The sequence below is a fragment of the Rhipicephalus microplus genome, chromosome 4 (assembly GCF_043290135.1).
Source record: "Rhipicephalus microplus isolate Deutch F79 chromosome 4, USDA_Rmic, whole genome shotgun sequence".
Lineage (NCBI taxonomy): Eukaryota > Metazoa > Arthropoda > Arachnida > Ixodida > Ixodidae > Rhipicephalus > Rhipicephalus microplus.
This window is the reverse complement of record NC_134703.1, coordinates 86964498-86991596: the sequence shown is the minus strand read 5'-3', so window position 1 is coordinate 86991596 and position 27099 is coordinate 86964498. Positions and strand designations below refer to the sequence as shown.

General features: G+C 44.6%; 1 protein-coding gene across 4 annotated transcripts in view; it reads right to left on the bottom strand.

The window, feature by feature from the left end:
• Window positions 1–27099, bottom strand: part of LOC142814489 (uncharacterized) — an 84578-nt gene that overhangs the window by 7147 nt on the left and 50332 nt on the right. The window contains exons 3-9 of one of the 4 annotated variants that reach the window (XM_075893254.1): window positions 21679–21777; window positions 19333–19452; window positions 17707–17874; window positions 16817–16915; window positions 9920–12233; window positions 9168–9221; window positions 8386–8421 (exon numbers count right to left, since the gene is read on the bottom strand). In XM_075893254.1, the coding sequence (XP_075749369.1) occupies window positions 12153–12233; window positions 16817–16915; window positions 17707–17874; window positions 19333–19443 (459 nt within the window). In that variant the 5' untranslated portion in view covers window positions 19444–19452; window positions 21679–21777 and the 3' untranslated portion in view covers window positions 8386–8421; window positions 9168–9221; window positions 9920–12152. Of the gene's footprint in view, window positions 1–1044; window positions 3251–4299; window positions 4330–4962; window positions 4999–8385; window positions 8422–9167; window positions 9222–9919; window positions 12924–16327; window positions 16916–17706; window positions 17875–19332; window positions 19453–21678; window positions 21778–27099 lie in introns of those variants that run through there. The other 3 variants (XM_075893255.1, XM_075893253.1, XM_075893256.1) reach the window with 3 other exon arrangements.

The following is a 27099-nucleotide window of genomic DNA, read 5'->3' as shown; positions in this document are numbered from 1 at the left end:
TCAACGTCCCTTTAATTGGCCCTAGCTGCAACGCTTTTCGAGCATGGTCAGCAAACGCTCGATAGTAGAGGCTGCCTACGACACACGAGCCAAATAATATAGCGCAGCACGCAGCTTGGAACTCAAAATAAATGATCAAGGTCAGCTAAAAATTGCTTTCTCTTCTCTCGACAAGTGACAGAAGACGCTCAAAAATCGCACGTAGCAAGCCCATCTATCTGCCATTGGCTGATTTGAACTAAGCATGCTCGGCCGTTACAGAGATCGCCACGGGAGGCCGCAACTTGTCCACGCGTGCGCGATCACACTGAAAAAGCCGCGCATTCGAAGAAAGAAAAGAAAAAAAATGACAGCATATCCACAGGGTGAATGATGGAGAGTGGGGCAAAGCTGGGTCCACACGCCGCTTCGGCTTCCCGTGGTCGTACTGCAAGGTCCTCACGGTGCGCTTCGGCCTCGCGCGCTCGCACGTCGGGGTCCCTTCTTCGAGCGCGAGCCGCCGCTGTCCTGCACGCACGCCACTCGGCAGCCTTGTCCATTCTCCGTCGCCGAGCCTCTGAATGCGTTCGAGCCACAAAAGAGCACTTTTATTGTACTATAGAGCGCCCCCTGACGTACGGCGCTGCCGAAGAGCATGAGATCGTAGTCACGCGATCGTCTCTCTCTCTCTTTCCGTACGTGTGATGGCAATCCTTCTTTTCTTCAAGTAACGCTCTCGAGTGTCCTACCATTTGCCTTTTTCAGCGTATAGTACAAGTAACACCCTCTATGGCCGGTTCAAGAATTCACGAGGGGCAGTTACCCGCAACGAGTACGCACAATCCACGCCATAAGGAGCTTCACCCCTAAGAGAGTGCTCATGGTCGGGAGGCGTGGGTGACGTAGTTTCTTTGCCCATGTCATTGCTTTCTGCTTAGCTTCCAGCGCTTTCGTCGCGACGAGAAAAGAGAGAATGCAATTGCAGCATGAACAAATCTTTGTAACTCCACTCGCACTGGACGAATCCTTAAAATTGTTGCGGCGTTGAATTCGTAAGGCAATAAGCTCTTTCAGTGAATTCTTTCCATGGTTACTTGAAGTGTTTCAGAGCCCCTTTAAACGTGTCCCTTACACGTTGCCTTGCTCGACGTGACACCTGTGTAGAGTTTTTCTACAAGACATGCAGTTTCGAGCACCAGCGCAGAAGACTCGCACTCAAGTCCCATTCGATCCGGGGTATTCCTCTCTCATTTTATGTCTTTCTTCGTGTATCGTCAGTTACTTTTTCATGTCTATCGATAACGCCACCGACGATGACAGGGACGGCAACGACGCCACTAAACGCAAGAACAGACGCGGAACAGGTATACGCTCTAAAACGTCCTGTGCATCTTTTCGCTGGTTTCATTATTTGTAGATTTCACATGCTTACAGTAGCAGCGGAAGTTATTTAGCAGACGTGTTAACATCGGCTCCCAACACCTTTTATTTCGTTAACAGCAAAGTGTTTACAACCAAAAAAACAAGTGTCATAATGAAGTTTGTTTATCTGTATGTGTTTAACTCGAAACGCAATGTTATGTGATAGGCCAGTCGCTGACGCATGCTAAAGATACGTGAAAAAAATATTCACTTGCCGTATTGCGATGCTTTAACATCGGCTGGGAAGGAAATAAAACGTACGCAAGATGCGCAACCAAGCAAGAAAAAAATGTGTAAGTATTATATATGACACGAATCATGATTCTTACTGACAAGAGAAACACTCAAAGCACACACCAAAGCACACCAGATTCGCGATTTTCAGCCAAAAACAGCTTTCTTTGGTCGGTGGTGGGTAAAATATATATACGAAGTGTCTACATGTTCGTTTGTAGATAGCTATTTTATTTGCGTATCTTTGGATATTTAAATCTTCGAGCTAGAACCTGATATGGTGGAGGAATATGTGCAGCGTAACGATTATCGGCTGAATGTATCGCTCAAACACGAGTAACATGCCTTCTCTATTGGCAAAAACAATTTTCTTTTTGACAGCTAACGTGAGTTGTTTCTGTAGGAATGCGCCTAACGAAGAGTTATTTAGCACACACTGAACCATCGCGCGCACATTCGGCTTAGAAAAGCCACGCTCGTGATCGCATACGGGCGTTGCTTGAAACATTGCGCCCCAGGTGGTCAAAATTTCCGGAGCCCTCCTCTACGCCGTCTCTCATAATCATATGCTGGTTTTGGGACGTGAAACCCCACATAACTATCATTCAATTGAAACACTGCGCTCAGACAACGTTTACAATGCGCAGGGGTAATAGTTCGCTTGAGCGTGCGCAGTAATGGTAGCCAAGGCTGCGTGAACAAACGCAACAATGCAACAACTAAGCCAGAAAATTATAGCCTTCCAAACGTGCTTTCAAAAAGTCGCCAATAGGTCACTAAGTCGAGTCACGAAACAATTTCCTTACGACAAGCACGTGTCCACCGCACCCCCTTTTATTTTATTTATTGTTGTATGCGAATACGAAAATTCTAGCTGTCGCCCATGGTAGTCACGAAGTACATTGCGACAAGCCATATTGTTTTGTCTCTGCGTCCTTCTGCCCTGCGCTTTTCCAATATGAGGCGCGAACAAGCATCACCAGTCTTGTTAGTACGGGACCTGGACCTGGGCTGATCACGGCATGCGCAAGGCAGGCAACCGGTGCACGGTTAGGGCAACAGAATGATTATCGACAAATGGGAAACGCAGTCGCGGAAGGCAGAGAGTTATATTAAGTGTCGAAATTAAGAAGCTACCCCGCCGTGGTGGTCTAGTGGCTAAGGTACAGAGCTGCTGACACGTTGGTCGCGAGATCAAATCCCGGCTGCGGCGGCTGCATTTTCGATGGAGGTGAAAATGCTGTAGGCCCGTGTGTTCAGATTTGGGTGCACGTTAAAAACCCCAGGTGGTCGACATTTCCGGAGCTCTCCACTACTGCATGTCTCATAATTACATGGTGGTTTCGGGACGTTAAAACAGACATATCAATCAAGTCATCAATGATTTAACACACGGTGATCGTATGGCGTGACACGAAATAAGTTCTTGAGATCAGTCATGAATGTGGAGCTCCTGATCGTAATTATAAAGAAATAAAAAAAGTAAAATAGACGCAGACGGCCATGTGCAGCCGGGTCACTACCAAGATGTCCGCGGGCCACTAGCATGCGACCTGCGTATGACTGGCGTAGACGCTGAACTTACCAAGCGACGGAGGAGGTGCCGGCGCCACTACTGCGAGAAACCATGAATGAGAAACCACAATTATAAGTTCAATATGGCCAGTCGGTGCAACATATTGTGAAGGTATGATTGGAAAGTGCTGCCATTTTTTTTTCGTTACTGCTGTTTCCTGCTTATAACTTCAGAAGGCATCTGTAGAAAGCCGGCAGAGAATTTCGGTGACGATTTGCCGAATAACCAATCGCAGATGGTGCCTTGCAAAATGCTACTTCGTAACCTTTCCGGGGACACCGAAGTGACCAGGCATCAATAATACCACTGCTTTTAAGACGCGTTGAGCGATGATCTTTGTGATCGCAAGCGCGCAGGGAATGGCGTCGATGTGGTCTTGGAGGCAGCGGTTGAGTAAAAGTTTCGCCAAGCTTGCCGCCAAGCACTGGCAACAAAGTGTACATTCGCGTTTGCAGACTTTGAGGGGCGCGTTTCCGAAGTATTTTCAGATTGGCCGGCGCTCGCAATTCTATTTTGAACGGCACCATAGATAACCGCGTCGCATAGTGATCCTAAAAACGTGCTCCATGTGGCAAGATATATGCAGCCACGTCCATGCAAAGCAGTGATGACATATCAGCTTAGAGGCTTGCCGCAGCGGTAGACACTACTGATGCCACGTACAACAGTCTAAGTAACTCGCCAAATAGAACAGTTCCTACAGAAGAATGATATTGTCACGAGCAAAAGAAGACTAACAGCCAGGAGCCGACCTAAACCAGAGGAATGAAAATGTTCTCTTCTTCTCAGCCCAAAACGAGTATGAGCCACAGTGGCTCGCTCATCAATGGTAGCATGCGTTAATATATTACAGCTGAGTTTGTCGTAAATTTGGTTACCAGCAGTGCGTACCGCGTGATTCCGCGAAAGCGAAAGCTATACTATAAGAACTAACTTGCACAAAACCATCTGCTGACCGACAGAGTTCTGCCACTGAGCTTTAACTCGTTGCATTTCTGTTCTTGGAAGCAGGATTTAGTTGCGAGACCAAAGTGAGAACGCTGCTACGCGCGACATCTCGTTGAACGGTTTTGGCGAAGGATTCTTACCATCCCAAAGCCCTTGGGCGTCGTAAGGAGCTTTGAGGAGAAATAAAACAAGAAATTGATGATGACAACATACACAGTGACAAATTAAATGCGGGAGTAGTTCACTGGACCCCACTTAACTGTTTACTGCATAGCAGATATAATGCTATAAAAATAGCTTATACACTACTGTACACTCTAATAGAAAAAAGCTAGCCATTTGACTCATTTTTTTTCGCATAGGTATCTCTAAGATATATTTCTCCATAGAGAGAGCTACGTTAACTATTTTTCGGGAGAATCGCAGCTTCCACGACTCTCTGAAGACATCACGAGGGAGTTAATATGTATTTTTGACAAAAGCCAAAAAAAGTGAAATGTCTGTCTTTTTTCCAGAATCCTTATATCTTGTAAAAAATTAAAAAAAAAGACTTATGTTGCTTTTGTTATTATTCTTCGAAAAGTCTGCGTACGATACGATAACTCCAATGTCCTTTTTCCTAATCATTGCGCATAGACGAATCCGTGTTTTTGCGGAGACTCAAGGAGTTGTTATATGATAAAGATGACAAGTGCTTTATAAAATATGAAGAAAATAAATACAACAGAAACAGCAATACTGTGAACAAGTAAACATTCAGTTTATCCGCACAGTAATGCCCTTAGCTTCCGTACGTTCCTTACCGGCGTTGTAGTCGTAATACGACGCATCTCCGACGCCTGAAAACGAACATAACTTATCAGTAATTAGTTGATTTATGATTCGTTGTTAAGCAGTACCACATTTGAATTTGAACAGTCCCTGCATAAAAAAAAAAAATCTGCTCAGCAGTATTCATTATTTTCTTGCAAATGTGGCAGCGCGGTATGGTCGGTTACATGCAATTTCCAACGACTGTAATTTCAGTCGCAGCTCAATATTTCAGCTCAATTTAACAAAAAGGAGTATTGCCCCTAAAGCGGATATACGCCAGCGTCCATCTTTCCATCGGTCGGGTAGCGGTCGTCAGGAAGCGGTCCTCAGGAAGCGTGTCATTCGTATCCTCGGAATGTTCTTGGACGAACAGCGCATATCAACAACATGGTTTAAATAAACTGTAAAGGCTACAAAACAGGTCACTCAAGTTCTTTGCAGAATCGCCAAGCGTAAGAGGGGCATGGGAGAGAAAGAAATATGGCACTTTGTGCAGGCACTCTTACATTCTCGTATCATGTATGACGTCTTCTATCACCCCCTGCATCACCCGAAAACAGCTGCATACTTCGGAGCACCTCAATAACGAGGGGAGTAATCACAGGTTTGCCAAAATACATGCCCCTCCCTGCACTGAGAAGCTACTCTGATTTGGGAGACAGCGCTGACCATATGTCTATGCACGAGAAGACGTAGGTCACGAGACTTCAGTCTAGGTATGCAGGGAGAGTGACCTTGAATAAACTTGGGCATGGCGTATCTAATCTTCCTGTGCTACCCCACATATCTGCCCCTTGGAAGCACACACAAATTGCAGACCCCAAACTTCTTCCGAAGAGCATGGGAAGCGAACATTCAGCAAGGAGGCGGGCCCACGTCCGAAGCCACAAGAAATACACGCAGGAGATACGCAGTGACAACCACCCTCATAGCTCCTGCCAAGCGGTGTACGTGGAAGCATCCGTCGGGCGACAACAGCAACCACCGAAAGGGGAACCAAACTGCATATAGCGCGTAACATTGTTCACTCATTCATGGATGAACAATATGCCATCCTCTATTTTGCCAAACATTCTGAGTCTACCATTCAGAAGTTGGCAAGTGACAAGAAACTTCCCTACATTGCATTTACTGACTCCCATGGGGCATTTCGCGCTTGCAAGCACACTCGCACTATCACGCCTGTTGTTCAACGACTGCGTTTTTTACGTGCGTCGTCTGCAGAAATGAAGACATGATTTGCATTTACGCTGAATTCAGGGCCACGCAGGTATACAAAGAAATGAACGGGCACATCGACTGGCGCGCGCGATGCTACTATCCGCGCAGTCAAAACCACCCGAACACATATTACGCAGCACATCAGAAAAAACTGAACACAGCGATTGGCACAATTCGATGGAGGCAATAGCCCAAGCAAAGCGCTACCGGCGAAGCTATCTACTAGATGTATCCAACTCATTGAACATACTTCCACTTCCTTCAAGCGCTGATACACACCGGCAACAAGTACTGTTGCGGCATGTACAGACGGGAACTCTCTTACCGCCTTCCTCGTGCAGCATTTTCGCAGAGATCAAGACCTGGACTACCCGAATATTGGCATCTGCAGTCACTGCAACATGCACACGAGCGGACCTGGCGCACCTCATCTAGGACTGTCTGTTGTACTCTGGAACCAGGCAACGAGTCATTGCCACAATCCCACTGCAATGGCGCCCGACTTCATCCCAAGCCTGCGCACGACTCGGGCGCATCACTGGCGCCACCGCCGACGAGCTTCTGGCAAGCACCCGGTCCCTGTGTAACCAGGCAACGGGTCATTGCCACAATCCCACTGTAATGGCGCCCAACTTCATTCGAGGCACAAACCAGGCGCATCACCGGCGCTGCCGCCAACGAGCCATGGCAATCGTTGCTCGACTACCTGAGCAATTCCAAGGCTCCAGCTGTTGGCATCACGCTCAGTCTTGGACGTGACAGCCAGAACGTCAACTCACAAGACGCCCATCAGGACTGCCATTTTGGGGATCCTATTGTCTTTTTGTTTTCGTTTTTTCTTTCATTCATTGCCGTGTCTCTACACCCCCCCCCCCCCCTACATTCACCGCAGCCCTCCAAGGCCATAAAATGTGAATGAAGATGTGTCAAGAATGCGAATCGTGAACATCAAGGAACATTAAACCAGCTTGCTCCCGTTCATTTCTCAGCACGAAGACCGCTTTTATACATAGTTTTACGTCAGACACATAGACGCCGCCCCCTTGAACTGTTCAATGACTTTTTTCCCCATTTTTGTACAGCTCGACGTGAATTCACAAACTCATGAAACATCGAATGCACCAACTAAGACATATTCATGGTTATGCGTCTACACTGTAGCACTGTTCGTTTACCTAAATATGCAGGACGACCAGGCTACAGCCCAATGTGACGGAATCAAAACCCACCCGTGAGTATACCCTGTAGAAAAAAAATAATGAAGCGTTATGCCTTACAGCGAAATAAATGTCATGAGTATTGTACTTTGTTATAAACTGCCTTCGCTGAACTAGATTCACTAGTGAAAAGTAACGACCATGGAGTAAACACTACTAATGGTTTTTTGTTAAGTTTCCCAAACTTACAACATTATAAGCGTATACCAAACTCAGCGTAGCAAACGTGATACATACATTGGGCCTCCTGATTATACCCCTGAATGTCTTCTCAAAAAGTTAGTTTTCATTAAGAAACCGTTTCTCCGAATGCAAACGTCGAAATAAAGAGTGGCCATATTAAGCGGGACACTTCGGGCAACAGGCATGCGTCTGATTCGGGAAAGAGATAAAGAGTATACTTTCCTAATACTGATCCCACCCCTGTAGTGTATACAAGCACTTGCTTGCAAAAGTTCTTGCATTATTTTTTTTTTCAGGACACGATTGTATAACTGCGTATTGGAACCGGTTGACTTTTACGACCATATGCACCATGCAGCAAAAGATCACTTCTCACGGGCCATGACCAAAGCATGCGGAGAGTTTCGCCATCAAGACATTTCGATAACGCAGTATTCTCTTTCTCTATTCTGTTGAATATATTCCTTCAGAACTTTAAAATAGCACTGATTGTTTTACAATTTCGCTGCGGTAGCAACGGTTATATGAAAAAAGAAACATGAGGATAACGCTGAGTTGATACGAAATGTTGGCTGTTTGTTGCTACCGAAAAAAAAAAACGGTTGACCAACAGTGACGGTGCGAAGGTAGTTGTAGCGTCTTTTAATGTTCATTGCTCTACAGCTTGCCTGCCCTGACATAGCAGGAATCTTTTTGGAGTTCTCCACGCAAGAGTCTGAGTATACACGGCGCCTCAGTTACAAAGTACGACAGAAGGCAAACAAGAAAACCAAGAGGTGTGAATGTGCTCACCTTCCTGGAAAGCCGAGTTATCGTAGTAGTTACCAGCTGCAATTAAAAATGAAAATAACTAAATAAATAAATAAAACTTTTCAGTCGCATGACTATCCTCTATTGATAGATCTTGAGACTAATTAGGACTAGTTAGGAAGACCCAATCCTTCAAAGGAAACGTCCTGAAGGAAAATACTTTAGTAAAGTATGCTGATTGGAGAGTTAGATTCAACCCATAGGGGCACATATTAGCCAGACGTTCTAGTAAACAAAAAAAATGCTTGAGAAAGAAATAGCTTAGAAAGGTACATGTAGGGTGAGCAGGGGCTACCTTTTTGTTTTCGGAGACGTTCGGAAATATTTTGCGTTTACAGGTGGACTTCTTTATTCAACCAAACTAAGCCATGAGCGTACGTCTACGCTGAATTTCCTTCCGTAAACAGTTTACAGGCGATGACCTTGGCACATGCGGTGATTCGCCGGCTTAACCACTCGTGATAACATACCTGCTTTGATTTGTTTTGATTCTGATTGCTAAAAAAAAACCTGCGCAAATCAAGATTGAACGTTATGGGGTATAACGAGAAGCACATCCTGTGGAATTCCCAGCTTGAGATACGCGAATAACTTTTGCCCGACTCAGGATCTCCGGCTGTTGATAGCACTGCAGTTCTTTATATATACTCTCGCTGCTTATTATGCAAATGAATACACGTAAACCAGTATATAGTGTGTCGAAGTTTACCGGAAGAAGCATGCATTACTCGAAAGGATTACACGCTGTGAGCAAGCGGGCTTACGATCTGTGGCTGCGTAGGCTTGATTGTACTGGGGATCTTGGTTGTAAAGGTTCTCTGTGAAAAGAGAGAGAGAGAGAGATAAGGTTCAGCATTACAAGAACACGCTGTTGCACGATTCGTAGCTTCACCTAAACAAGCCCACTCCGCTTAAATTGCTTAGTAAGCCATATGATGCTTTCTTATGTGCTTTGAAGAGTGTGGTTAATTTCAGTTGACACTTTATAGTACATTACCGAGAAAGCGTCGCTACCAGATCATTCCCGTTGGTTCTAATTCAGTTTTTCTCCATTAAACCCAATCGCGCATCGCTTCGTGGGCCTTCCCGAGCAATTGCACGGTCTATGCTTCAACAATGTTTTTAACAGCCGATATATAAGACAATATACAGTACAATACGATACAATGCAATACAGTATAGCACAGTACAATGCAATTTGATACAATACAATCAGATACAGATTTACTTCAAGAAAATATTCGAGAGTTCTCGGAGGTACCATGGGCTAAAAGCTGGTGGTAAAACAGCTTGACTAGGCTGATATTTTTTATGTGCTGCACATTTTTCGCGTAAGCTTGGAGACAATGTTAAAACGTTCTGTGGTATACTGTGAAACGACTGACGTTACGTGAGTGATTCAATGCGATTATCATTCTTGTGTGCTTTTCGTAAATTATTTCGTAAATTAAACGAAATTTCGTAAATTGAACGTTCACATAGCATGCAGAAGATTCACTCAGCTTAGGTCACTTACGGTTCCCAGCCATGTGTGCGATTCGTCGAAAGTCAAACCGCAGCTCGTAGATAGGCTGGCAGAGTACCGGATGTCACCTCAAGGTAACGTGCGGAAACGGGAAGGCGATGGCGATGAGGCTGTGCACGACGCCAGTGGTTGACCAAAAATCGCTTGTAAATGGTGGCCAAGAGTGGAGTGGTCGCCGTTTTAACAGTCGTTAATAAGAGAAGTAAAAGTTGTAAACACGATATAAAGGTCATTGATGTTGTACAATGACCATTATATCCGGGTTGTTACTAAGTAACATTGGTATTCAAGGGGGAGCCTATGGGTGGTGATGATGCTGCTCACAAGAATACCGCAACAACCCACTCAAGCAGATTGGTCGAGAATTGGGAGAGTGGTAACTCTGTGTTGGACATGTGATTGTCAGGCGGCTTTAAATGCAGCCACAGTAATAATAATAATAATAAAAAAACGCCAGGCCTGCGCGGAAGGCGCAGCACAGTCACAGCCAAAGCTAGAAGAGCAGCCTTTCAGAGCCATTCAAAACACTCATTGGGCAACTAGTGCAAGTACACGTACTTGATACCCACTCGGGCATTATTCATAATTTTTTTTTGGTAGTAGGCAATTTTTCGTCATATTCGGAGAAGCATGACATCCGCTAAACACTTGCAAGGAATTGTGTGCCAATTGTTCATGCAGTGGCTAACAACGATGAGGAATCATGGCTAAAGCGGGTATGCGCCACAGTTAATAGGGGAACAAGAACAAGCTTTCGTAATGGGTTGGAGCATTGGACGACCCACTCGTTACGCTATTCGCGTTTTGTGACGACTGGTTGTTCTTTCGCTGTTTTAAGACGTTCTATAAGTCGTATTAACTTGATTGCTTTCCAGGCATCTAGCCTGCCTAAGGCATGTTTGCCAACAAATCCCAAGCACTGCTGTGGCTGAGTGGTAAAATACTGGGCTGGAACCCACCGCAACCGGGTTGGAGCCCCACTGCGTCATTGGTGCAAGGTTTTGTTTTTCTAATTTAACGCGATGTGGTTACGGACACCGGCGGCGGCGGACAACTGCGCGTGACCCGAGTTGTGATCTTATAATAGCTTTCGCTGTAAAAAAAACACATCATAAATGCACATGCAGACCAGCGTGCATGGAGTACACAAATAGTCCCGCATGGCCAGTGCATGGCAGCAGTAATGAGCTATCATCATCATAGCAAGCACGATTATTGTCGAGATGCAAGAAAAATAAAACACTGGGTCTCTTCGATTAAACGTTCCTGGTATGGTCACGGACTGCCAGAAGCGGAGATTGTCACAATGAGCGTCGTGGACTGTCCGGGAGTGCATGCCACAGTCACGGGATTGTGTATCGTCGCCCAGTTAGGGCATTTGTTCGTGTTGCCCATTATACACTAGACAAAGTTTTCTGGAATAATACGCATGTACTCCAGCGAACGTGCATACGCTTCCTGAATGCAATAAAAATAGATGGTGAAAGTTTGAAAGAAGATATAGCGAGAAATATTTCTGTACTTGAATCATTGTCAGGATTTCTTTCAAGTTGCGAATCACAGGTTTCCGCCTCCAGCGTCGGTTTAAAACTGATAGGGAAAATCTAAGAGTTCCACTGTAACCCAAGTATATAAACATAAGTGAAGAAGAGTGCTCAGGCATAGAGTCGAGAAGGTTACCGTGCATGCATGCTACCGTGGGCACTGCTAGCGTTCACAGCTGGCCTTACACGAACGCGCGGACGGTGATGAATGACACTTTATGACCGAGGAAAGAAGTGTATATTTTAAGGGCTCGTTGTTTTTTTTTTGTTAGACAGAATAATAATGAAATCGAACAGACAATCATGCAAATTAAAGTACACTGTATGTTACCGGAAGTTTTTTATTTAACAGTGAAGAAAGAAAAGTGGACGAAAAGATAGTTTCCCTTAGAGAGGAACCGAAGCAGCGACTTTCGAATAATGCGTCCGATGCTCTACCTACTGAGCCAAAACGGCAGCTATCCCACCGTTCACTCAAGAGACACTCAAGAATAATACACACACGATTGATACAGTTGCAGTCACGCGATGTCCACATAACCTGTGCGCTTGTGTTCTCCGCAACAAATGTTTAATTCCGACGAAGATCCTGCACTGAAAGCGTCGAGGACACGTGAATGAAGAGCTTATTAGCGAGACTTTATCACTAAACTCGTTTGGTGCCTGGGTGATGCCACCAGTCACTCGGGCTGATTGAAAACCGTCGCGAAGGTGTACAGACCGTGCAGGAAGTGCATCACCCCGCAGCCGATTCCAGCGCCCTGCCAAATAAAAACAAACAAACAAATGTGACCGGTTGCGCAACGCGATCCCCTCTTTTAATGTTTGTGAGAGCACTGAGTACGCTTTCATGTGGGGCAGTGCAGCACAGACTGAAACCAGAAAGCTGCTTTAGATGTGCAGGAGAATCAGCTTAGAGTGATTGCGAAGGTGCCTTGGAGAACACATTCTAAACCGCTGTTTGCTGCCTATTACACCAAGCGCTTGTCCAACGTGAACCAGGGGCGTAGCCAATTTTTTTTTTTTTGGGGAAGGGGGGGGGGGCGGACAACTTTTTGATCTGAGTGGGGGCCGGGCAGCGAGATTACAAAGGCGAGCGGATAAAGCCACCCACAATGCACCGCGGGCCAGCGCTCTTGAAGGCTATGCATTTCCACCGGCCTAATTGTGTCATCGCGCTGTCGCTCCCCGCACTTTCGTATAGTGTTGCCGGAGGCTGCTGCTGCAGCTAGCGGGGGGGCCGCCTTGCTCGCAAAGGAAACCCCTCAAGGCTTTTGGACCTGCGGCGAGTTGAGTTGGATACTCGCGAAGAAATCGTGTGCGCCCACCTGTCGCCTCTCGCAACCGAAAGCCGGCTCGTTCATGACGCAAGTGGGCACTGGAACGACGTGATCAAGAAAAGGAAAACCCTCTACGATTGACATCTCGCAATCGGTTCATGTTTCAAGCAGTGCGCGCGCCTTGTATCGCCGCTGCGCTGCGCTCCTCGCTCTGCCCAACGTTTTGCCGGCCCGTTATCAACGATGTAAGTTTGGATGTTTACTAAGTCGTATGCAATCAACACAAAACGACGCGATCACGTACTTGTGCAAGCCTTGCCTCGTCGCTGGTCAGAAAGGGGGTTTCGGAAAACTCACACTCCGCTACGTCGCGGTCGTCACTTCAGGGTTAATTAGCTTTAGCTGATGCTCAGCACTGACTTATAAGCTACGCATTATGAATAGGAACGTGCTATGCCACACGAAGACCTTCCAAACACCATTGTGCGGCTTAAAAAAAGTAAAGCTTCCGGCCTCGCCCGTTCATATATTCAACGCCTCCTTGATATATTACACGGACAAGCTAATACGTCATCGCTAAGGCAAAAGAACGCCGCTGATTAAATATTGCCTATCGGCGCAAGTAAGGTTCGAACAAAAACAAAATTTTTCTGGTGCGTCCTGCAGAAAAAAGCGCCCGTGTTTTCTTTTCTTTTTTGGCGCTTCAGTGCAGCATGCATGTGTAATGCGGTGAAGCTGTGAGGGCACGCGCAACGTTATAATATGCGACCGAGCACCTCGACATGATGTTTTTCTCTTTTTTTTCTACAACCCGCCCTTGTCAAACAAGCAGTCATGCAAACTTGATGGCAAGTAAAAAAAAAAAAAAACATACCTGGCCACTAGTGCCACATAGCCGTCACATGAAATTGAAATAAAAGCAGGAGTGCAGACCATGCATAGAGATACACTGGAGGATGTTCTAAAGCATAGACCATGCTCTGAATGAAACATAGAGAACTTTGATGCTAGTGTCTGTGGCAGCTGAAACGCACAGCACTTCAGCTAGCATGGCAGGGATGGTTAGTACACGAATGTGTCTAATGTTCGTTCTTTTAGCTCCGTGTGGCCAGAATTCGCTTTGCCACAAGACAAAGTTTAGCAAAGGTTTAAAATCAATGCATAGCTATAAACACAGCCACAAGTGCATGGGAAGCCTGCAAACACGAAAACTAGGCAAATCTGTGAAGTACCATCATTCCCATGGCAACTAAACGACGGCAGTGCCAGAGTTACTTTTAGGAAACTGTGAGACCATAAAAGTCACCCAGGATCTTGCAATTGCACCTTGTTTTATTTTTGAATCATTTAAAAACAACGCTTTGCTGGTGAAATGCCATTCGAAGTATCACAGGATCATTGCTTGCTTAGACCCCTCATCATCCAACCTTGCATAGGTGAGAGCCAGTCCTTACGCATGTACCTGTTCAAATAAACATCCCTTCATGTGACTGCCTGATTTGTGCAAGGATTATAAGATGCAATAAGACTTTACAATTCATTAGTATACACTTTGGAACACAGGGGGGCGAAAAAAAAAAGCGACAACCACGAACGGGCGAGGATAACTGCGAGTCTAACTTGCCTTCACCTGAACACGGGGCCGTATTGCAGTGAAGCCACGAAAAAAAAAAAAACATCCGATAAGTTTAATTCTCTTGTCTCAAATTAGTTCGACTAAAGACAATGTCTTGAGGCTGCATACTTTACTTTTAGTTTCGACATTGTGGTAGTGACGCACGACAAAGTTTTGCGCGCAGGCTTTCAAGGATTTTACGATCGCACGCATGTATCACCACTACATTTCTGTCCTTGCTGCCCGAGCACAGTTCGTAGCCTTATTCAAAACGACAGCATCGGAAACTCGCTTTCAATAACAGCATGCTGAGAATCGCCAAAAACTCACCAAGTGGAGTGCAGTAATCCCCGGTGTGGCGTTTTTCGCAGCAGGCCTAGGTGAATCAGGCGTAGTCAGTCGACTCGGCTTCAATGCATCCTGAACGGCGCGGCTTTGAGACTCGGCAGTGAAAGGTGGGGCACACGCTTTCTTCATGAGTATCCAACTCGGCGTAGGGCGTTCGTTCAGTGCACGACCGGCTTTATAAATTTATAAAGCCGGTCGTGGTTCAGTGGGAGGTGGGCGCACACGCTTCTTTCGCGAGTATCCTACTCGGCGCAGGGCTTCCTTCCGAGCACTTGGCAACAGGCGTGGTGGCGACTCGGCTTTATTGCGTCCTGAATAACGCGGCTTTGCGATAGTGAGAGGTGGGGGCACACGCTTTATTCACGAGTATCTAACTCAGCGCAGCACGTTCGGTCAGACGAGCCGTACACGATTACTTCGCGAGCATCCGATTGCAGGGCCATATGCCTTGGCAGGGCTTCCTTCCGCGAGCGCGACCCCCCGCTAGGCTGCTGCAACACTATACGAAAGTGCGGGGAGCGACAGCGCGATGACACAGTTAGGCCGGCGGAAATACATAGCCTCCAAGAGCGCTGGCCCGCGGTGCATTCTGGGTGGCTCTATCCGCTCGCCTTTGTAATCTCGCGGCCGGGGCAGCCAGATGTGGTCGAGTGTGACTTCGTGCTCTGTATTCTGTGGCAGAACACAAATTGCAACAGTTCCAATTTGATTCATAGAACGATTTACTTTCCGAATCTGTTTAAGAATGTCATCCTCAGAAATCACACGCCAATCGTTGATACTTTTTTAAAACAGATGACTAGCGGAAGGTGGAAATTACCCTAAACCTAGTAAGAAAATCGTATTACCACCCTATACTACCCTACGAGTGCCTCAAAATTCTGAAAATACCCTACAAGTAAAGTAATTAACCTACGGTTGACAGCTCTGCTTTGACTTCTATCGTGTGAGTATTCTTTTTCTTTTCATGCATATGACTATCTTCAAAGGGTTACGAGCACTCTCTTTGGAAATTCTTGTACACTCGTCGGTGTGTAGTGGGACACAAAAGTAGTTGTTTCTTTAACGAGAGTTATATATACCTGGACATTCGGAATTCGCGGAAGAAAGGTGTAGCTCATACATACCGTCTCTTAAAGTGCAAGGTGTTGCAACCACATAATGTCTGAATAATATATAGAGTTTACTGAGTAACTGAAAGTGCATTGGCCTTAGTTGGCTTATGTCTGTAGGCCAGCTACTGTTATATACAAAAACATTGACCCCATTCAATCTCCTTCCACTGATATACTCAACTACACGGTTAACAATCTCAGAGTAGTGAGCTGGGTTTGTTGGTATGGATGCATAATAATAAGAAGTGCAGAAAAAAAAGAAAAAAACTGAGAGACAAGGAAGGAAAACTACACAGGACAAGTCTTGACTGCCAAATGAAACATTACGCAAATCCATGCTTAAGCCAACTGTCTGAGTTGGTTTCCCCAAAAGTGTTTTAACGCTTCAAATAAATAAATAAATAAATAAATACATAAACAAATAAATAAATAAATAAATAAATAAATAAATAAATAAATAAATAAATAAAAAATAAAAGTTTGCGAAAGGATAGCAATATAGACTGCATATGTTAGCATCAATGGTTGTGTTCTAAAGCTGATATATTGAACACGTAGTCACCATATGTCACACTTGTGCTTGAAATAAAAGGTTCACTGATCATGTTGAGCATAACACTGGACGCTTTCGCACACACAGTTGGTCATATCAACATGACAGAAAAATTTCGTCCCATGAAAAAACACTGCTTGATGTCTCGCACATTAAGTATTCAAGATTGTTATAATATCTGGGGTCTTACGTCCCAAAACCACGATATGATTACGAAAGACGTCGTTGTGCAGGGCTCCGAAAACTTTGACCATCTGGTGTTCTTCGACGTGCGCTGACATCGCACAGCACACGGGCCTGAACGGTTTCGCCTTCACCGAAAATGCGCTAAGGCCGGAATCGCACACGCGACCTTTGGTTCACCAGCACGAAACCGAAGTGTACAAGAGCGTCTATCTGGAAAACATGACGATGTCTCCACGGACGCACTCACAGCGGCAACCTGCATGAGGAATTCGCCGTTGGCCACGCCCATGAGCCAGCCGCCACTGAGCAAGAGGAAGCCGCTGCCAATGAGGTGGTACAGCAGGAACTGTAACATGACGATGCAACAGAATGTGCCAGAGGCACGCTGTTAACAATGTCCAAGTGGCGTCGCTAAGTACGACTTCCCAGCAAAGTTGTAAAACACAAAAAACAACGGCAGATCAATTTGAATATCGGCGTTCGTTTTACCATACGGTGGTATAGAGCGCACATAAGTGAACGGTGCGCAGGCATTGCACACGGCGAGTACAGAAACGGCAACACCAAGCATCGTCACAAAACATCACAGTAAAAGAGCAATGACGGTGTTACGCACATTGGACTTCTTCAATTCTATTATTCGATGCGGGCTTAATTGAAAAAAAATATCAACGTCATAAAAAGTCTTGACATTTCGTCTAAAGTTTCTTCAGGCTAATCTGATCACCGCAACAGGATTGCGTTCTCTTCATTCCCAAATTAGACTTTCTTCCTTGCGGCCAGCACACGTGTTCAGCCGCAGGATGCATTGAGAGATGAATGAACGGATGAATTGTGGAGCGTCCGCTCTAGAACGGCACGGCGAACTGTAAACCAGCAAGCTTGTTTTCCAATTCAGCCTAGTGCCCTGCATACCCGAATTAAATATTTTGATTTAACTTTGTGCGCTTTACCGTAGAGTATTCTTGCTCTTTATGTTATTGTGTGTCTGTTCTTTCTCTCTGCTTTTTGGCCAACGACCACTCGACCGTCCTCGACCGATCTCCATGGCAAACACGTTCACCTTTCTCGTGCTGTTTCTAAGATCCAGGCAACTACGCCGAGTGATTCCGGCAGTCAGGTAGTTTTTGGACTCACATATAGCGAGAGCGGCAGAAGTGCTTGCGTGTAAGGGGACACAATGCCGCCCGCCAGCATCATGATCGAGACGTAGCCGTAGGCGAACGACGACACCACCATCAGCTCGGCAGCCGTGGTCTCGTTGGAAGACAGCATGACGGCCACCAGGGCCACCATGGCCGTGCCCTGCGAAGAAGTTCGGTCCGGCAGCTCGGTCAAGTCCGTCGCTTAGACAATTCACTCTGCAACGTTAAGCATTGCTCCGGTAACTTCGCATGTGGATTTGAATCTAAACGAGCACTCGACATCTGTCGGGTAAGGAAGACAGGTGGGCCATAAGCATGCGAAAAAAAAAAGGGGCGGGAGCGCCACGGTGGTCTAATGGTTATGGTGCTTCACTGCTGATTGATTGATTGATTGATTGATATGTGGGGTTTAACGTCCCAAAACCACTGTATGATTATGAGAGACGCCGTGGTGGAGGGCTCCGGAAATTTAGACCACTTGGGGTTCTTTAACGTGCACCCAAAGGCTTCCCTGCTGACCCGCAGGTAGCGGGTTCGAAATCGGGCTGTGGCAGCTGCATGTTAGGTGGAGGCCAAAATGCTCGAGACTATGTGCTTACAGTTAAGTGCACGTTAAAGAACCCCAGCTGGTCGAAATTTCCGGAGCTCCCCCATTACGGCTTCTCATAATCATATGGTGGTTTTGGTACGTTAAACCCCAACTATTATTTTATAATAAAAAAAAAGGAAGTGAGGAAGAAAGACAGATGACCCCCCCCCCTCCCACTCCTCCGTAATCATCTACGAGTGGTGCCACGCCTGCCCCACAGCTTCAAAACATTCTGACTTGTTTCCCTTTGTTTAAAGTACAGTTTTATGGTTATGACCGCTGAGAACCACTGTGTGCATCCCAATAACCTTTTATTGAATATCTGCATATCTGAAAGGGAGAGGCCAAATGTCAGACGTCGTGAGCAGCATCTCATCGTTTAATTTTCAGTGTTGCCTACATTGCGAAGCATGGTTTCTTTTGGACTTGACCGACTTTTTTTTAGTGGGAGAAGATTAGGGTTCAACCCTTTTTCATCCCCATAAAACCAGCGCCCACCTAACAGTGCAACGGTGGAAAATTGGACGTAAAAGATTGCCTCACGTAGGAGTAAGAAAAAAAAATTTTCAAATTTGTTTTGGGTGTACAAAAGAATGCATTCTGAACACTTTTTTAAGCACAACAACAAAACGAGTGAAGAGGCATCATTATGACGAATAGCGTGTCCCAACAAAGTTTTGAATTCTTGAGATTTACGTGCTAAAACTATGGTACAATTATGACGCGCACAGTAGTAGGGGACTCCAGAGTGTTTTTACAAACCTGGAGCTACAAAGTATTAGTTTTCATTACATTTTGTTCAAGTTGTATCGCTCAATAACTCATTGTAACCAAAGAAAATTTTTAAGGTGACTCGGGATGAACATCATTCTACAGCATGAACGACAGAATAGATATTATTTACGCGTGTTCGAAGCGGTCACCCTTCAGCGTATTAGCTCGTTTGAGTCGGCCAACTCAGTTGCGTTAGCTCGTACAGATTGCATGCTGTTTTCTTCGACTATAGAACGATAGAATGACGACACTCACTACTTCACCAATGTTTAAGAAGCCGTGCCAGGTGACCGTATACTTTGGGTTCACACTCAAGTTGCTTTGTCGCTTGGCTTCTTTCAGTGCTGCCTGAGGCGTCTCTGCCATAACTTGGCCCTGCAACAAAGCATCGAAGAAGATTGCTCAGAATGATGCCCTTAAATGCTTAGCTGTGAGGGATCTGTGAAAATATTTCAGGGATGCTAATATATGCGGTCTATATGGCTGAATGTGTACGTACGTGAAAATAAGAACGAGATTGTGATTCACTCATGTGTACACTTGTGTTCGCGTCCCATCTGGAACTTGCTGAACCAAAGACCATGCACACACTAAACAAATGAGCCCCTTTGGGGCATATAAAGGCTGTTTGATGGTCACGTGCCCGGCACCCCCACATTTAGGAAGTAAAACCTAATTATAGGCAGAAAAGAATTTAATGTTCTTTCCAGCCTACTTTCAGTTGCAAGGAAAATCGTTGACTGTACTGTCACATACGGGGAAAAAGCACAACAAACATTTTTCGTATTGCCAATTTTCGTTATTCAATACTGTCAAGAATTTCCGACGACGTCTCGTCTCATTATACGGGTGCATGTAATGAGACCTCAATGTCAGATGTAATGAATGTTTTTATAACCAGAAAGGCAAGGGTGTTAGCCACGGCACATGCATAGGCGATGGAAGAGTAGACGAGACTGCCTGTATTATAGAATACACAATATATTGAGCTGTATAGGTCACCTAAATTGAGGTCGAACGACTGGTGGTATATTACAGCCACACAATGCGTGCCAAGAATGAAAAAAAAACCCTGTAGAAAATGCAAAATACCAGGCGATAAAATCAGAAAGTTTTCATGTGCAAGAGGGCGCCAGCTGGCAGAGATCCACTTGCTGAGACAAGTCTTTATCCCTAAGAAAATATATGTAACTATAGTGATGAGAATTGCTTATTGTAGCCTACAACAATAAAATAAATACTGATAGCCGTTGCTAAGCACGATATAAAAATACCTGAAGTGACTCAAATACATACTTACCATTAACACATTTCATTGACTCAATGCACAGCAGAGTGAGCATCCTTCGCTTCTGTTATGGCGTAGCCAGGAAGTAGCCTACCGAACCTGTGCCCCCCCCCCCCCTCCTCGAAATATTTTTTTGCCATGGTATATTCCCACATTTATTCATCGAGTTTTGTTATCACCCCGCTGCACTGCAAGTAATGTTCAGCGCAAACCGCGCCGACCATTGTAGATAATTTTGGAACTTACGTGACTGCTAGTGATAACGCTAGAATATTTGACGGCCAATGTATAAATGCAGACGCGCTTCCCCGCTTGTCAGTCGATCGACGGCTGACGCTCTGTTCACCGCTATCAGCGCCAGTGGTTATCGCTGTAATGTGAGTTACCTTTTACCAGCCACAAGTTTCATACCATACAGCCACAAGTTACCATACAGTCTGCTCTCCTGGTTCACGTCTCGACGCCGTGACAATATACAGCCCAAAATGACACCCAACCACATCTATCTGTCAGGCTCTCACTCAAGATAAGTGGTGCCTCCTCTACCACCTTAAAAAAATATCTGCTTACGCCCCTGAATTTTATTAAATTGTTTTGTGCTTGCACACTCATAAGTAGACACTCAGGTACTGACTTTACAGGGTAAATGAAATAAGTGCCATAATATTCAAACCTGGAGGAGGAGGAACCAACTTTAATGTCCAACCTGAGAACCATAAGCTACAACTCACGCCTTTGTTTATTTCTCACTTCGTTACAGCGGCGTTATATGAAACATGAACTGCTGCCGCAATTACGTTTACTTCGTATCATGTCTATCACAGTAGAAAATGATGCAAGCATTTTCTTTATGGTCATTACGTTTTCCTTTATTATTTAACATACATACCGAGTGGAACCACCCAGCTGCTTTCATCTGTCAACATAATATTGCTCATGCTTCACTATCAACGCATTAATAAATTATTCATTTTTTCAATACTTCTCCGTCTTATCCGCGTTTTTTTATTTTTATGAAAACTTCTGTATCATTCACCGTCTTTCATTTTTCTATTTGACTGTTAGTTTGCAAAAGATTGGTGCCAGCATTGATGCCCCCGATTTTATGAAATTAAGCAAATAAATTCCGCCAAATGCGGAAGGCTGTGTGTGAAAATCTCAGTCGGATTTCCCTACCACTATAACTGTCATGTCAGGGTCCATTCAACCACAGAGATTATCAGTTTTCTTTTGTGACTGATTCAGTGTTTGCCATAACAGAACGCGTTCTGATTATGGCTATATATGCTGCTCAAGTTTAACGATATGCTTACCTTTCTGGTATTTGCACGCAAGCGGAAAGACTTCAGGAGCTTGTCTTACCCAGCCTCACACTCACTGTCTTCGTCTTCAGTGGTCGAGCGGCGCACGCTCTGTAAAGGTAATGGCAATAGAGATAATGATGATGATGGTAAACAAAGAACGCTTGGAACACCCTAGCTAAGTGATGGGAATCGATGGATAGAGTAGATGTAATTAATGAAATTTATGAAATGGGAAAATCGACAATTAAGAAAACAAAATAAAATTACAAGTAAAGGCACATTCTTCAGGAATCATGCGATTAAAACATACGTATATAGAACTCATATCTCAAGCATCACACAAAATAAGATGTTTGTGACTGCTAAATCGCACTCGTCCATGCTTATGCTATTAAAAAACTTTTGTTCGGATAAGCTAAAAACAGGGCCAGTCTGAAGGATTATTTTTTTCGTGAGGCTTCGGAAGGCTCCCCGATTCTTGCAAGCCGCTTCGCAGCTGCTGTCACAGTTGTCACGTGATCCTAGAGAGCGGTAAAGAGATTTCGAACATCGCTAAAAGCACCTCAGTGTGTCGACAGCGCATATCGCTGTTTACAAACATGAAATAAATTTATAGAAGAAATATTTAAATGCACCTATTTCTTTTGATGTATTTAAGAAATGTCTTCCATTTGGGGAAATCGAACTGTAGGTATCGGGTTTGCATCTCGGTATCCCCGGCTTTCGGTATATATATATATATATATATATATATATATATATATATATATATATATATATATATATATATATATATATATATATATATATATATATATATATATATATATATATATATATATATATAGATGAAATAGATGATCAGAGTTTCTTCCGGCTACCGTAATAAAAGTTATAAACTTCGAGAATAGTGCAGTATAGGAAACAAAACAATAAAATATTTATTTAATCCTAACAGTTTCGGCTGGTGGACCAGCCTTCTTCGGAGGATGTAAGTGAAATGATACAAGTTCCCGTAGCAGAGGGTCACCCTCACAGTTTAAAGACCATCCAAAAAAAGAGAGAGAGAAAAAGACAAGCGGGCGAACGAGGTAGCAACAGACAACAAGAAGCAGAAGAAGGAGAGGAACTAGAAAGGAGCGACGGAGAGCCGCCGGAAACGAGCGGGTAATTCTGGCATTGTTGCTGCGTATAGGTAAGACGCGCCGCCAGCGGAGGCGACCAAGAAAAACGGAAAAATGTGGAACATGTTGCCGCTTACTCGCATCTCACACATGGATCGAGTTTAAGTTCACGTGGTTCGGCGGCTGGCCCGTGGCATCGGGCCACACACACACACACACACAAGAAGCATACGACCCGCTCCAGCTTTCGGAATATAATGGCCACGTTGGAAAGCTAATGTGCCCTCTCCCCCTCCCTCCACCTGCCCTCTCTTGCAGAAAAATGTACAACCAGTCATACTGAAAATAAATAAATGGGTATTCTTGTAAAGGATGAAAATATATAAAAATAAATAATACTAAAAAGTACTCAGAAATGAAAATAAAGTTTAATAATACTAACACAATCCGTTCGGTTTACGTAGCATCGAATTCGTTTAGTTTCGCTATATTGACTAACTTGCGTGTGCGACTTCACGTATGTATAAATAAATTAATTGAGTAATTCAATTTCTGTGTTTCACGAAACGTCGCGGAGACACGTCAGTCGCCCAGGGCTCTCGTTGATTCCGTGGGTAAGTGATCTGAATTTCTTTATAAAGTATGACTCCCGCTGTTCGCGCTCCCGTGTGTTCTGGAAGCCGGATTGTAGGAGTATGACACTTACGCGTTCGAAAGAGTGACCAGGAAGATTGATATGTTTGGAGAACGGCAAATTGGGGAGGCCCTTTACGTGTGCCCTGTGGTTGTTGAAACGCAAACGGAACGCGGTTTCCGTGTGTCCAATATATTCCTGTTTGCACACCTCGCAGCGAATTTTGTATACCACATTGGCTGAGTCACAGTTAAGGTCGTCTTTAATTTTGTACACATAGTCTGAACAGGAGGCTTCGGCCGTATCTGTGGTCACCATGTGTGTGCACACCCTGCAGCGAGGTTTCCCGCACGGTCTACAGACCTGATGGTGGTCGGATTTGTGTGTTTTCGCCCTGACCAGTAAGTCTCTCAGGTTTTTATTTCTTCGGTAAACCACCTTGGGCGGAGTCTGAAAAATGGCAGAGAGGCGACTACTCTGTTTAAGTATGTTGAAGTGGCGGTTTAGTATAGAATTCACCCGAGGGGCGGCGGCGCAGTATGTGAGGATTAAATTTGCCCCTGAAGTTATATCATCTTTATTCCCACCTTTTTCTCCCATTGTTGATTCTCGGTCCAAAGAGCGAGCGCGCTCAATTGCATTGTCAATTATTTTTTCGGGGTACTTTTGACGCAAGAAGGCTGTTCTCAATTCCTGTGCGTGGGTGTCAAATTGCGTGATTTCAGAGCAAATTCTTCTGTATCTGTGGGCTTGAGAGTAAGGAACACCTGTTTTGCAGTGATGGGGGTGACTGCTATGGAAATGCAGATACTGTTGGCGGTCTGTTGGTTTTTTATACAGGGAAGTAGATATGGTGGTGCCACTGAGTGATACAGTGACATCCAGAAAGTGAACACTCTTCTGCGAATACGTGTGCGTGAATGTTATCGAAGGATGCACGGAGTTGAAACCGGAAATGAATTTGGAAAGATTATGTTCACTATCGGCCCACACGAAGAATATATCATCGAGGAAGCGTCGGTAAAAATATAGGTTTGATTGGAGAATTTTCGAGGAAAGGAATCTCTAAAGAGGCCATGAAAATATTTGCGTAATTTGGGGCCATTTTGGTTCCCATGGCAGTTCCGTTTACTTGCAGATAATGATTTTGGTCGAATTCAAAGTTATTATGTTTAAGTACCAGATTTAGGAGCACCTCTAAAGCGCTTTCGTCGAATTCACTCGTCGATTTACTTTTTCCATAGGCGGCGACTGTGGCGGCGATTCCTTCGGTGTGGGGAATGTTTGTGTACAGTGATGAGACATCCATGGTGACCAAATAGCAATCTAGAGGTACCACAAGTTTTGAAGTCTCAAAACTTGTGGTACCTCTAGATTGCTATTTGGTCACCATGGATGTCTCATCACTGTACACAAACATTCCCCACACCGAAGGAATCGCCGCCACAGTCGCCGCCTATGGAAAAAGTAAATCGACGAGTGAATTCGACGAAAGCGCTTTAGAGGTGCTCCTAAATCTGGTACTTAAACATAATAACTTTGAATTCGACCAAAATCATTATCTGCAAGTAAACGGAACTGCCATGGGAACCAAAATGGCCCCAAATTACGCAAATATTTTCATGGCCTCTTTAGAGATTCCTTTCCTCGAAAATTCTCCAATCAAACCTATATTTTACCGACGCTTCCTCGATGATATATTCTTCGTGTGGGCCGATAGTGAACATAATCTTTCCAAATTCATTTCCGGTTTCAACTCCGTGCATCCTTCGATAACATTCACGCACACGTATTCGCAGAAGAGTGTTCACTTTCTGGATGTCACTGTATCACTCAGTGGCACCACCATATCTACTTCCCTGTATAAAAAACCAACAGACCGCCAACAGTATCTGCATTTCCATAGCAGTCACCCCCATCACTGCAAAACAGGTGTTCCTTACTCTCAAGCCCACAGATACAGAAGAATTTGCTCTGAAATCACGCAATTTGACACCCACGCACAGGAATTGAGAACAGCCTTCTTGCGTCAAAAGTACCCCGAAAAAATAATTGACAATGCAATTGAGCGCGCTCGCTCTTTGGACCGAGAATCAACAATGGGAGAAAAAGGTGGGAATAAAGATGATATAACTTCAGGGGCAAATTTAATCCTCACATACTGCGCCGCCGCCCCTCGGGTGAATTCTATACTAAACCGCCACTTCAACATACTTAAACAGAGTAGTCGCCTCTCTGCCATTTTTCAGACTCCGCCCAAGGTGGTTTACCGAAGAAATAAAAACCTGAGAGACTTACTGGTCAGGGCGAAAACACACAAATCCGACCACCATCAGGGCTGTAGACCGTGCGGGAAACCTCGCTGCAGGGTGTGCACACACATGGTGACCACAGATACGGCCGAAGCCTCCTGTTCAGACTATGTGTACAAAATTAAAGACGACCTTAACTGTGACTCAGCCAATGTGGTATACAAAATTCGCTGCGAGGTGTGCAAACAGGAATATATTGGACACACGGAAACCGCGTTCCGTTTGCGTTTCAACAACCACAGGGCACACGTAAAGGGCCTCCCCAATTTGCCGTTCTCCAAACATATCAATCTTCCTGGTCACTCTTTCGAACGCGTAAGTGTCATACTCCTACAATCCGGCTTCCAGAACACACGGGAGCGCGAACAGCGGGAGTCATACTTTATAAAGAAATTCAGATCACTTACCCACGGAATCAACGAGAGCCCTGGGCGACTGACGTGTCTCCGCGACGTTTCGTGAAACACAGAAATTGAATTACTCAATTAATTTATTTATACATACGTGAAGTCGCACACGCAAGTTAGTCAATATAGCGAAACTAAACGAATTCGATGCTACGTAAACCGAACGGATTGTGTTAGTATTATTAAACTTTATTTTCATTTCTGAGTACTTTTTAGTATTATTTATTTTTATATATTTTCATCCTTTACAAGAATACCCATTTATTTATTTTCAGTATGACTGGTTGTACATTTTTCTGCAAGAGAGGGCAGGTGGAGGGAGGGGGAGAGGGCACATTAGCTTTCCAACGTGGCCATTATATTCCGAAAGCTGGAGCGGGTCGTATGCTTCTTGTGTGTGTGTGTGTGTGTGGCCCGATGCCACGGGCCAGCCGCCGAACCACGTGAACTTAAACTCGATCCATGTGTGAGATGCGAGTAAGCGGCAACATGTTCCACATTTTTCCGTTTTTCTTGGTCGCCTCCGCTGGCGGCGCGTCTTACCTATACGCAGCAACAATGCCAGAATTACCCGCTCGTTTCCGGCGGCTCTCCGTCGCTCCTTTCTAGTTCCTCTCCTTCTTCTGCTTCTTGTTGTCTGTTGCTACCTCGTTCGCCCGCTTGTCTTTTTCTCTCTCTCTTTTTTTGGAGGGTCTTTAAACTGTGAGGGTGACCCTCTGCTACGGGAACTTGTATCATTTCACTTACATCCTCCGAAGAAGGCTGGTCCACCAGCCGAAACTGTTAGGATTAAATAAATATTTTATTGTTTTGTTTCCTATACTGCACTATTCTCGAAGTTTATAACTAATATATATATATATATATATATATATATATATATATATATATATATATATATATATATATATATATATATATATATATATATATATATATATATATATATATAT